The 13,625-nt window shown below is 43.5% G+C and overlaps 1 protein-coding gene across 2 annotated transcripts in view; it reads left to right on the top strand.

Moving 5' to 3' along the window:
- asic2 (acid sensing ion channel subunit 2) overlaps positions 1 to 13,625 on the top strand; it is a 286,936-nt gene that overhangs the window by 236,038 nt on the left and 37,273 nt on the right. For both annotated transcript variants that reach the window (XM_002933040.5, XM_004918606.4), the window contains exon 3: positions 4,840 to 4,967. In XM_002933040.5, coding sequence (XP_002933086.3) covers positions 4,840 to 4,967 — 128 coding nt within the window. The remainder of the gene's footprint in view (positions 1 to 4,839; positions 4,968 to 13,625) is intronic.

The raw sequence follows: 13,625 nt of genomic DNA, 5'->3' as shown, positions 1-13,625 counted from the left end.
CAGAATAACAGCACACCCAAAAACCCAGGTCTTTGAGGGGTTTTATTTTGAATTTCGCACCAGGACATATCATAATAATGTCACACTTTGGCATGTCATCACTCCAGTGATATTGTGGCCATAGGGACAGTCTTCTTAGATGTGGCACCAAAGAAGGCTGAAGCGCCAGTGAGTAATCTTGAAAATGTTTCATCACTCATCCAAGTTACTGGTCCAGGGACTGATAAAGGGACTGGTCCAATTAATATCTTGGAGTCAGGAAGGACTTTTTTTTCCCTTCTGAGGCAAATTAGAGAGGCTTCAAAAGGGTTTTTTTTTTTTCCCTTACCCTGGATCAACTAGCAGAATGGCAATACATAGATATAAATGGTGGAACTTGATGGTCATGTGTCTTTTTTCAACCTAACTTACTATTTTACTATGTATCTTCAAATCAAGTAAGAGGTAGGGAATTCCCTTGCAATAGACAGTTATAGTTATGTGGGTGGCAAACCAATATGGTGTATGCTGCCAGGGTAATGATGAGTGCAAAGAGACTAAACAACCACTCAGTAATTGAATGCCCTAACATAGGAGGGGGTAACAATGTTAAACAGTATAGGTGTTATATAGACCTTTGATAACATTAGGAAAGACTGATGGGAATTATCCTTGGCTGGAGCCCAACAGGTCCTGGGAGATCCTCTGGTAATCTGGTTGGCCAGTCCATAGACCCACAGTTGATCTAAGAAAAACTGATGGGATTTCTCTTTGCCTGGGGTTCACCAGGACCTGGGAGATCTATTTGTACTATTTGCAACCCTGCAGATGTTTTGCAAAAGTATAGCGGAAAACTGGTGGTTGAGCCACGCAATCCAAGAACAAAATATACTAATGCACCTTGTGCTTAATTGGCAAATATCATAGCTTTAGAAAATACAATGGGATTGCATGTGGTTCGTTACATTATCTGTTGACATTGACTGATCAGAGGGACCCTCTCAAGTCAGTGGTTTCCATACATTTTTATTTTTTTTTCTCCATATTAATAGTGTATTGAAGACCCAGACCTCAAACTCGATTTCAACCATTTACACATTGACCATTTAGTAGGTGGGAGAAGTCTTTGCATTCATACAGAACTGAGTAGTTGGCACAGCATTTTCCCTATAGGACACATAAGAAGCTTCATGCTGGTTTCTTTACAAACACCCTTATCAAACAGCCATTCCGCCTTCTCGTCCTTCTGACCCTCCTCTTAGGAAAGATAGTTTTAATCCATAACAAATGTTGTTCTTTGTTGAGTTGATAGCTTCTGAGACATCAGCCATTTGATGTTTCTGGTTCCTTCGATGTATTCTACCTTCCCAAATCTCACGCCGTCCCCTATCTGCGCCTCGCTGTCTGTTCCGCGGAGCTAGGGGCTGTTTTAGCTCTTCTCCTCCCTTCTTGTCTGATCTGCAGTGTTCTCTCTTGCTCTGCTGGAAACAGCTGCTTTTCTCGAGCATAAATAAGATTTGCAAGCAGGCAGGTGGATCATGACACCTTCTGGAGGCAGAGAAGAAACAATATTTTATATTAGGTGTTCACTGTGTGTGCTGCCTACACAGAGAGCGCATTAACACTTAATGTGTGTGCTAATAGCTGACTAACAGTGTGGAAGGGTACTGAAGTAAATGAGTGCTTTTGCCTTGTCTGAAGATCTGCCATATGGTAAATAAAATCGTACTGCATTGATAGCTAACCCAGCATTGCAATTCTTTCTTCTCACCAGCCAAGTAGTTAATAAAATGGTTTATATAGTGCTACATAGTGCTGATTAAAAAGGAAGCAATTTGGCTCCTTCTTTAATTCTACATGGCGACAAGATAAGGCACAGTCCTTACAAATGCAGTGATCACATACAGTATAACATGCACAGCCCAGAGGCTATTATCCCACTGTTACTATAGGCACCATCTCCCCCTACTATACCTGCTATCCCACAGCCACAGTCCCTTCCCAGAGGCTATTATCCCACTGTTACTATAGGCACCATCTCCCCCTACTATACCTGCTATCCCACAGCCACAGTCCCTTCCCAGAGGCTATTATCCCCCCACTGCTACTATAGGCACCATCTCTCCCTACTATACCTGCTATCCCACAGCCCCAGTCCCTTCCCAGAGGCTATTATCCCACTGCTACTATAGGCACCATCTCTCCCTACTATACCTGCTATCCCACAGCCCCAGTCCCTTCCCAGAGGCTATTATCCCACTGCTACTATAGGCACCATCTCTCCCTACTATACCTGCTATCCCACAGCCACAGTCCCTTCCCAGAGGCTATTATCCCACTGCTACTATAGGCACCATCTCTCCCTACTATACCTGCTATCCCACAGCCACAGTCCCTTCCCAGAGGCTATTATCCCACTGCTACTATAGGCACCATCTCTCCCTACTATACCTGCTATCCCACAGCCCCAGCCCCTTCCCAGAGGCTATTATCCCACTGCTACTATAGGCACCATCTCTCCCTACTATACCTGCTATCCCACAGCCACAGTCCCTTCCCAGAGGCTATTATCCCACTGTTACTATAGGCACCATCTCCCCCTACTATACCTGCTATCCCACAGCCCCAGTCCCTTCCCAGAGGCTATTATCCCACTGCTACTATAGGCACCATCTCCCCCTACTATACCTGCTATCCCACAGCCCCAGTCCCTTCCCAGAGGCTATTATCCCACTGCTACTATAGGCACCATCTCCCCCTACTATACCTGCTATCCCACAGCCCCAGTCCCTTCCCAGAGGCTATTATCCCCCCACTGCTACTATAGGCACCATCTCTCCCTACTATACCTGCTATCCCACAGCCACAGTCCCTTCCCAGAGTCTATTATCCCCCCACTGCTACTATAGGCACCATCTCTCCCTACTATACCTGCTATCCCACAGCCACAGTCCCTTCCCAGAGGCTATTATCCCCCCACTGCTACTATAGGCACCATCTCTCCCTACTATACCTGCTATCCCACAGCCCCAGTCCCTTCCCAGAGGCTATTATCCCCCCACTGCTACTATAGGCACCATCTCTCCCTACTATACCTGCTATCCCACAGCCCCAGTCCCTTCCCAGAGGCTATTATCCCACTGCTACTATAGGCACCATCTCTCCCTACTATACCTGCTATCCCACAGCCCCAGTCCCTTCCCAGAGGCTATTATCCCCCCACTGCTACTATAGGCACCATCTCTCCCTACTATACCTGCTATCCCACAGCCACAGTCCCTTCCCAGAGGCTATTATCTGCTACTATAGGCACCAAACACCATATAATGAAGCAAGTAAGAGAAAAAAAAAGTTAGAGGGTGGGTTGGGGGGCACTCACATGCCTCCATCAGTCCGTCCTTTTTGAATACAGAACTGCCAGCACTGAACTGTGTATCTCTTACCAGATTTTGCACTCTGTCTTTAACCTTACCTGCTGGACAATGTGCAACATCCATTTTTATTTTGCTCTTCTAACCCTATCTAATAATTGATAAATGAGTTCTATAGAAAAATCTATGAACAAATACTGCATCTGCACCCAGACTATTCCCTTACAGGCCATCTCCCTTGCTTGCTCTTGAATAGTAACTGTAACACTACAGGAGGACTATGGGAATCGGTATCTAGCCAGAGTGAGACTAATGACCCAAAAATATCTTTATTGATGCCTGGAAAACAAAGCAAAAATTTTGGCCTTTTAGCAGAAAAACCAAATAACAAATCTTCAGTTCTGTCTGAAGAGAAATAAAATAAGAAACAATGGATGAAAAAAATGGATGAGATCCAGAAGTGGAATACACAGTAAAAGGCAACCTCAGCAGTGCTGCGTGCTGTGCATGAGTGTAAGAAGCTTGCGCTTTACTGTGGAAACAAAGGGGAGCAATGGAAAAAATATGGGAACATAAGGAAAGTGCCTAGAGAGATCAATCAGCCCCTCCGTGCCACCAGAATAGACTGTTACAGGGTAGTCTTGGGGTGTAAAAATAGTCAAAGCCAGTCAGATATATAATAAGCAGAGTTCGGTATGAGAAAAAGATGAATCCTGAACATAGTAGCCCTCATTTATGAAGCAGCTTCTAAGGCTGCGTTGAGCTTCGGGGCATCATTCAATCCGAGTAATGTCACTGCCGAGGCACAATGGGGCTCCAGTTGTATCTGTTGGATTATTGCATGGGATAGTAACACAAAAAATGAGCTTTCTGCAAATTACTGCCTATTCTGCATTTCCAAACATACCTTTGTCTCTCTGCAGCCCCGCACCATTAATACATATTTTATAATGCTGATTTGAAAGCAAAGGCACTGAGGCTGAATGGTTGGGCGGCCATGTATGCAAAAAACTGATTCGAGGTGCCAGTAATTAGAGCAATTATACAAACACGGAAATGAAACATTTTTATTCCAATCAATCAAATATACAGATGAGGACAAGTAGGAATATATGAGTTTTCTACTGCCATTAAACACTTTATTCTTTTGTATTTATGGCCTTTTTAAGGTCATCTGATAATCCTAATGTTGTTACCAGTAATTAATCTATAGCTCACACAGTATAACTGTGGCCTTGGCAAAGGCATGGATATACTTGGCTTCCCCCACATACCTCTGTGTGCCCTGTTCCATTTCAGTTCTCCCCTTCTTATTAATGATGTATTCAACTCCCCTGGGCATAGACATCTGGTTTAATTCAAGGTCCATGGAGTGGAATTTCTCCCACCAGAAAGATCATGAGTGGATTCCTAAAATATAATCTCATACTCTGTCTTTGCAGTGTTGCAGTTTCCCATTCTTTACCTCTCATTTCTTTTTCCCCAACAGAGGAAACCACGTTTGAAGCAGGCGTCAAAGTGCAGATTCACAGCCAGTCAGAACCACCTTTCATTCAGGAGTTGGGGTTCGGTGTGGCCCCCGGGTTCCAGACCTTCGTGGCAACTCAGGAGCAGAGAGTAAGTGGATGTCACATGTTTCTTGTTGATATGCTTTTGGCAGATAAAGTGGGCAGAGAGATCATGGTGACAATAGAATGAGACAGAGGCATTTTGTGCCTGTGCCAGGGTGCAGGGAATGGAGAATTCAGGCTTCAGGACATTCTCACTCTTATTCCTGGACATTGAGGAACGTCAGGTAGGTGTAGGGGAAGGCTGGGCACCCTGTTCCCTAACTCACAGTATGGGTGCAGGGATAATGAATAACCTGAAACTCAATCACTGCCCAATTCCAACAGCAGAAGAGCTTCTTCTCATGCATATTAAGGTGTCAATACAACTTGCCGAGCGCAAATGGTCTGCAAGCAAATGAGAGCTTTGTGTCTGATGGATTCGCTTGCTGGAAAACTAATGCCCAGGCCGGAGGGATCTTTTGCACCTCCTGCTAATGACACTGCAGAATTCTCCTGCTTGTCTCATTGATACATCTGGGTTGGTTTAATATAGGGAAGGATTTTTTTTTTTTTATATATTCTTTATTTTCATTTTTCAAATAATTACAAAGAAAAAGGGGTAACATACACAATAGGGGGAGAGGGGGTAGGGATACAGAAAGGAAAAGGGAGGAAGGGGTAACAATAGTCTGTTGCAGTTATCACAGTTTATATAGTTACATCATTGCGTTTTTTTTTGTTTTTTTTTTGTAATGATTTACTGTACTTAAGACCATATCCCGTAGAGGGTAGTTGTTTGTTTTCTGTTATGTTTTCCCCTAAGAGGAAGGGGGTACAAGTTGGGCAGAGCAGAGCATTACAATGGTAACTTATACCTCTACTTTTGGTATAGTCTTATGTTCTGGCAGGGGTATGTGCATTTATTTTGTGTTGTGGCACACCAGGGTATTGGTTTTACCCATGTTTTTATCAGGTTTCTAAGGGCTTAGACCTGGGTCTGGATTGGGTTGCTGGTTGTTAGTAGTTGACCATATTCTGGGGATTCTTTGTAGAGAATCCAAGTTGTCCAAGTTTTAGTGAAGTTTTCACGTGCTTTAATGGTGTGTGCTAACATTTCTTCCATTCTCATAATATGGTTGAGCTCAATCGCCCAGTCACCAATCGTTGGGGGTTTGGTATTCTTCCAGAGCCTGGGTATGACTGTTCTAGCTGCCGTTAATGAAAAGGCTAGGAAACCCTTGTGCTTAATAGAAATTTGTTTGTTGGCAGGAGGTTTAGAGAGTAGTGCTAGGGCTGGGTCGGGTTGGAGGTCTAGGCATAGCACTTTGGAGATGGTTTGGAATACACGGATCCAGAATGGTTGTAGGTTGGGGCAGTCCCACCATATATGTTTCATATCACCTCTCTGGATATTGCAACGCCAACACTTGTCTGAAACGTTTGGGAACATGGTGTGTAAAGTGGCCGGGCATTTGTACCATCTAGATATGATTTTATAGTTTGTTTCTTGTGCTTTACATGCTGTTGCCATTGTGTGTGTTAGAGCAAAGCAATCTTCCCAATCCTTTTCTGGAATGGTCTGGTTAAGGTCTCCTTCCCAGTGTTTTATAAAGTGAGGTGGCTTATTGTACTTTAGTTCTATTAAGTTGGGGTATATTTGGGAGATGGTGTGGCGTGGGGGGTCTTTAGCTAAGCATAAATCATCAAAGGGAGTTGATTCCCCGAGCAGCTTTCCTCTCTCCGGGTGGGTTTGTAGCCAGTGTGTTAACTGGTGATAAGCAAACTTTTGTAAAAAGCTCTGTGTTGAGTTTCCTACGATTTTGTCTAGTGGGAGCGGTCCCGTGGAGGTGCGTACTTGTGTAAAGGGTAGGTTCTCAGTTTTCCTTCGAGATAAAAAACCTCGGCTAAGAAGTCCCGGTGGGAATGCTGGGTTGCCTATCAGGGGTGTCATGGGTCCGTGTCTATGGGAGAGTGGGTATTGTCTGATAAGTTTGTCCCAAGATGTGAGTGTGTGTTTTAGTATGATTGGAAGGGTGTTGGTGTGTTGTCTGTCTTGTGGTTTTATCCAGATAGGGAAGGATTTTTATTGGTCCCCAATATATCCAACCTGTGTCTCTCTGATCATCAGTGGGGTGGTCCAGGGCCAGGCAGCAAAATGGTTTCTGACTCTGCATTCATGAAATGATCCACTAGTTTTACAATTCCAAATTTGCCGTGTTTTTCCTTCCATTTCTTATGGCCCCAACCTACTTCTTTCTGCCTAAACTATGGCCATAGAGTATTTAAGCTTAAAGGGAAATCTCTTTTGTAGGCCATACCCACATTTAATGTTACTATAACTGAGACCAGGGCTGTCCAACTGGAGGCCCATGGGCCGGATGTGGATTTTTGTGGCCCCCAATCTGTTCAAATGCTCCCTAGACTTTACTACATGATATCATTATTTTAATTTAATCTGGCCCTCAAACATACTGTATGAGAAATAATTGGCCCACTGCATGTAATAAGTTAGATAGCGCTGACTTAGAATCAGTGATTACTGAATGTGAGGTTGCCCTTCCTGGAGGGGGGACTCAGAGCAGGGGGGGAGATGGGGACTCAAGACAAAGGCCAGCCAGGTTGAGAATTGAGAAGAGTGACCATTTGCTTACCTAGATGCAACTAAAAGCCCAGCTTAAAGTTCAGTTAGTGAGAGATTTGGGGTGTATATGTATTTGTTGTCCTAAATATTTTTGAAATTATAGCTGTATGACTGATAGGCTGATATATTGCTATATCTGTAGTCACTGCATGAGTTAAGGGGCCCTGGCTAAAGGATGGACCTTCGGGAGGGGGTGGGGGGCTTGGCGTGTTGGTCACTTGCTGGAATATACTTCTCTCTAGGCCTCCTCATCTTTCTTATTTCCAGTTGCTTTAGGGTTTGCCATTGTTATGGTCTGCTCACTTGAATGTTTCCATGTTTCTTATCTCTTTCATATTGTCCCTTTAGCAGTTTGTTCTAATCTTCTGAGCTTCCATTTTCTGTTGCCTTTGTCTCTAACCTTAGTTCTGTGTAAGGGCTTTCCTTGCTCCTGACAGAGGTCCTGTGAAGGACTACGTGTTTAGTCAATAAACTCAACACTTCTTTTTGCCTTTTCATGTTGCTCCTGTGAGTTCTGTTGTTTTGTCCTATATATTATTGTTATTTTTCCTCTGGCATCCAAGCAGTCGTAATGTATACCACATGGACTGTATTACCCTAAGGTTACATACACAAGGGGCATTCACATGTTTTCAATACATGTGTTTGAATATACCTTGAATGCTTCCCAAATGCAAAATAGTGTACCTTTTCCAAACACACACAGATGCTTTTGCAATGCACTCAGGCAACTATATGAACACTCCAGTTTGGTCTCCCCTCATCTGGGATTTCCATTTGTCAATGTAAATGCTGATCAGATTTCAGTTGGGTCATTTGTGTCATTAACCTCCAGAAATTAAACAGAATACTGTGTAGTCAAAGCTATTTCAGCATCTGTAGAAGAATTCCCTATACAAAAGCACTTCTGGCAAATTATATAACCCTTTAGTTCAGTGCCATCATGGTCCTATCAAGCTTTCACTCTGTGTCAGCCGTCCATGATTAAGGACAAGTTAATGATCATGGAATCATCCTAGAGAAGCCCTTATTGACTTACAATAATGGGTCTTGGATAGGATAATCAGCAAATAGCTGTAGCATCAATATTGGAGGTCCAAATCTTTTATAGCCATTGGGTTAAGGATAATATGGAAGCGAGCAGAGAACAAGGTTGAGGAAGGCAGCAAGATTAATGCAAAAAGAAAAGTCCTTGAAACCAGACAAGTGAATGAGTGAGGTTGTAAAACAGGCAGAAGACAAAGACAGAGATAAACATGCCGACAGGTGCTGATAAGCCCAATTCAAGGGTAAGCAGCACCAAACAAGCAGAAATGCTCATGTACTGCAGGTGAGAGAAGCTAAGTGCCAACATACAGGGGCGATGCAATCAGACTGTGGGCAAAGACAAACGGGTAGCTCAGACAGGGGTATGCAGACAGCATGATAATAGCAACAAAACTGGAAGATGGATGGGAGCAGAGATACTGGGTGAAGGTACAAACAAGATCAGTAATCATCCGAAACCTGAAATAACTGATGAGTACCTCTTGTTTAGATCTCTGGAACTGGTGGGATTTGCTAATGAATAGCTGCCTACATGGCTTACCTTCTGTTTGCTATGCATAGCTAGGGCAGGAGGCAAACTCTCATTTTATCCCTCATTAGTTGTAGCTGCAGTTTGCTGTGCATAAATCAGCTGCCTTGCTGGTCACCCACAGTGCCGGTCTCCTTGCCCACCTTCCCAGCCTACAGAGAGGCACAGAGAATAAGGTCAGTGGATAGAGAGAGAGCTGAATGACCTCAAATTGGATATCCTGCTGTAAATACTAATAATACCAAAAATATTTACAAAATATTTAACATTTTACCAAGGGCATTTTGGGCTAAAGAAGGCAACTCCTGGGCTTTGAGACCAGGGCAAAACCTTGCAGTAATGTGAACAAGCTCTTGTCTTGCACCCTGTATTGTCATGCAGTTTGCTGCTGTGCAAGGTGGCAGTGTCCATATATAATTCACAATTTGTTAAAGATAAGCATGTTAAATGGCCAGTCAAAAAGGGCCAAAGCAAATGGGACACAGCCCCCAGATTAAAGGGCAAATCAAACAACACTATCCAAAGTGTATCCCATACTCAACACAAAAACTTTCAAAAGAAAAAAAAATCCATGTTAAAAACATACAGACCCCACAAGATGCCGCCTTATGCGTTTCATACCCTTCCTGTACTGGGTCATATGCAGCTGCCCATATATAGGTGCAGAACTTACCAGGCCCAGACTGGCAATCTGTGGGTTCTGGCAAATGCCAGAGGGGCTGCTGTAAGATGCCATAGACAGTCACTATTTATTGGGCCTGTGGGGGCTGTTTGGGCCTCTGTGTACTCTAAATCCCAGTGCAGACCTGGTACTTAGGGACATGTGTCCGCTCTGATGTCTCATAAATAGCCTACTGATCCATTCAGATCATCCTGTTTGCTCATAAAAATCAAAATATTGTGCGTGTCACTGTTACTGTCAGACTGCAGGATAAGCCAACAGGCACGATACTGGTAATAGGCCCCATTTTTGAGAAAGTGCACTAATCTCCAGCTATCCACTTTACTAGCCAATATCCAAATCCATTATGGGCAATTGAGTTGATATAATGTGCCATATTTCAGAGTTAGCTTCACGCCTAACACTCTCTGCTCACACACACATGCCTACCTGCTGGGTCTGTCTCTACTGTGCTAATCACTCTGTGTCTGTCTCTGGCACTGTGTGTGTGTGTGCTAGGTGCGCTCTCTTAAACATCTTTCCATCTGTCGAGGTGAAACGCGTGCCTGTCCTGTTTGCTTCAGCATCAAAGGGTTTATTGAGGTGACAGTGAGCACAACTATTTGCACTTTATATCCTATTGTCTGTAAAACAAAATTGTGCTGTATCTGTATAAATGGCTGGCTTTCAGACAGGTTTTATTGATTCTTTCCTCATTGCCTCTGAGACACATACACTACCCTGTCATCATGCTATTACCAATCTCCCTCTAATCAATGAATTTTGGTGAAACCACTTGACAGTTGTATAACCAATCATTGAAATAAAAGAAAGAAAGATTAGTATCTTAAATGCCCAGTTGCAAATGAGGCTATGTGCCATAAAATACACATGTGAATTTTAATCTGAATACAGTTATACTGATTCATTGTGTTGGTAACATGCTAGGGCTTTTATGATGGTCTTCAGCCAATCAGGAAATGATGTTGCACCTTAAAAGACTGCACTTGTCACACCATTGGCACAGTAGGTATGTGGTAATGTGGAATCTTAGGTGGCCATTTCTTCTCCTAGATACACCTAGCCTAGTTAGAATTAGTGACGAGCGAATCTGGCCCGTTTCACTTCACCATAAAATTTGCGAAACGGCAAAAAATACGCAAAACGCATTTGTCACACGATTTCTTGTCGCCTGCGCCGATTTTTTGTAGCCCACGGCTATTTTTTTTTTTGTTGCCCGTGTTTTTGTTGACATGACCGTGCCCAATTTTGATGCGAACACGCCCAATTTGACACGACCACGCCCTTTTTGACGCGCAACAAAAAAATTTGCACGCAAACTTTCACTGAAGTTTCGCAAAACAATTCACCAATGGCGAAATGCAGAAATTCGCTGCGAATCCATGCCTGTCGAAAAAATCCGCTCATCACTAGTTAGAATGAGATTTGGGGCAAATATAAGTTTACTTAGATATGCTTGGAACTCTTGCTAAATGACCAATACATAAATATCCAAAGGTTTATCCTTCAAGGAAGTCTAAAATTTAAAAAAGTCTGACGACCACCAGTCTAAAGTGACAATTTTTTTTATCACTTATCCAAGCAGCTTCTTATGTTCCATGCCCATTTGCTTTAGACTTAATATTGGTTTCTACAGAACAGAAACTAACTAACCCCATGTGTACTGTGCCATTGGTGTGGTAAGTACAAGGCTAATATCAGTCCGCAGGAAGCATTTACTGGTCTTCTCTTTTATCGCATTGGCATCTTGTCGCCATGTGGCATCGCTCTGCATTTACATACATACCATGTAAATGCATTCATGACCTTAAATGCATGGTTTTACTATTCCCTTTGGGGCAAGAGCACAAAGTAATGCATCTGTAAGTGCCACACTGAACATAATTAAGTATGCCGAATAACCAGTATATTATTAGGGCCGTGGTAGACTGGGAGACTAGTCGCCCGAGACAAATCTCCCTTGTGGCAGGCGACTAATTTCCCCGATTTGCCATCCCACCGGCTTGAATGTAAATCGCAGGTGGGATGGCATATGCGGCGCCACGATTTCGGGAAATCGCAGAGCCGTGTATGCCATCCCACCGGCGATTTACATTCAAGCCGGTGGGATGGCAAATCGGGGAAATTAGTCGCCCGCCACAAGGGAGATTTGTCGCAGGCAACTAATCTCCATCTCCTTGTGCCACAGCCCTTAGGCACGCTACTTGATCCTAATACAGTAAGGGCTCTGGCACACGGGGAGATTAGTCGCCCGCGAAAAATCTCCCCGAGTTGCCATCAGTTGCCATCCCACCGGCGAAAATGTAAGTCGCCGGTGGGATGGCACACGCGGCGGCGCAATTTCGGCAAATCGACAAAAATGCCTCGCAAGGCAACTTCGGTGATTTGCCGAAATCGCCTGCGCAGCATGTGCCATCCCACCGGCGACTTACATTATCGTCGGTGGGATGGCAATTCGGGGAGATTAGTCGCCCGCGAACAGAGAGATTTGTCATGGGCGATTAATCTCCCCGTGTGCCAGAGCCCTAAGGGGGAAGACACATGAAGCTACTTGTCACGGCTACTAAATGCCAGAAAATACCCTGAAGAAGCTACTTAGTTGAGCAGTGAAGGGGACAATTGTAGAAAGTTTAGTTGCTTTAGCCAAGACGCTGCCCAACATTATCAATTCCAGACCCCTTGAAGGTCTAACCGTCAAAGTCCCTTAGGACAAATAACAAGGTATTAAATAGAGGCATACATTGGTGTATCATCCATTTAGCCAAAGTTCCACGAACATCCTGGATGGGTAAGTAAGTGTACATTTTAATTTTCACTAGAATTGACCTTCATTTCTATCTCAGAGCAAATGGCCATCCTCCGTTGTGTGGGAACCACGGCTTTACCAATGTCATTACTTATTACCTTATAATGACCTGGGTAAAAGAAAACCTTTATAGACACTTGATCTGAATGTTATTAACAAGGAAGAAAGACCAAAGCTATATGCTATATCATACCCCACCCCCAACTGCAATTTCTGCTGTATTTTTCCACCAGAAAATTCCCTTCCCACTTCAGTCTTTCACTCTTTCACTCTGATTTCCCCCAAGCTGACATTAGCAATGTGCATTCTATTTTGAGTGAAGTTATTCCATCAAGGTCTTCAACTCCAACTGTGCTCTCTGTTGGGCAACAGAGCCATGGAAAATGTAACTTAATTACTTTAATCTTAAATAAAAAATATATACGTTAACTCCTGTATGACTCCATGCTCCACCATATGTTCTACTGGAAAAAATTCTATGCAAGTGAAACGACACAAGTTACATATACAGTGTATGGAAGGGTTACCAGCACCCCGCAACCATCACCCCCGTTTCCCATATGTTACAATATTGGAAATATGTATATAGCTGTGGGCAAGGGTGTAAGGTAGGGATTTCCAACCAGTGGCGTGGGAGTAACATGTTGCTCACCAACCCTTTGGATGTTATTCCCAGCAGCCTTAAAGCAGTTGCTTACTTTTAAATAAGCATAGAAACCAGTCCTGTAGGCTGCCGGTACAAATATGGACTACTAAATAGCCCAAAACAGCCCTTTTTGGCACCCCAGGAACTTTTTTATCCTTGAGTTGCTCCCCAACTCTTTTTACATTTGAATATGGTTCTTGGGTAAAACGTTTGAGAACCCCTGGTGTAAGGTGATTTTTTGTTTTAGAGGCTACCAATGGATGGATTTTATGGGAGAGCTTATAAATATATGAAAGTTGGTTTTTGGAAAGGCTAAACCTCCCTAAACCTTTATCCTATGTGGTTATCTAGGAGGTACAATTAAAAAAAACTGA

The sequence above is a fragment of the Xenopus tropicalis genome, chromosome 10 (genome assembly GCF_000004195.4).
Source record: "Xenopus tropicalis strain Nigerian chromosome 10, UCB_Xtro_10.0, whole genome shotgun sequence".
NCBI classification, from domain to species: Eukaryota; Metazoa; Chordata; class Amphibia; order Anura; family Pipidae; genus Xenopus; species Xenopus tropicalis.
This window is presented reverse-complemented; position numbering and strand designations above follow the sequence as displayed.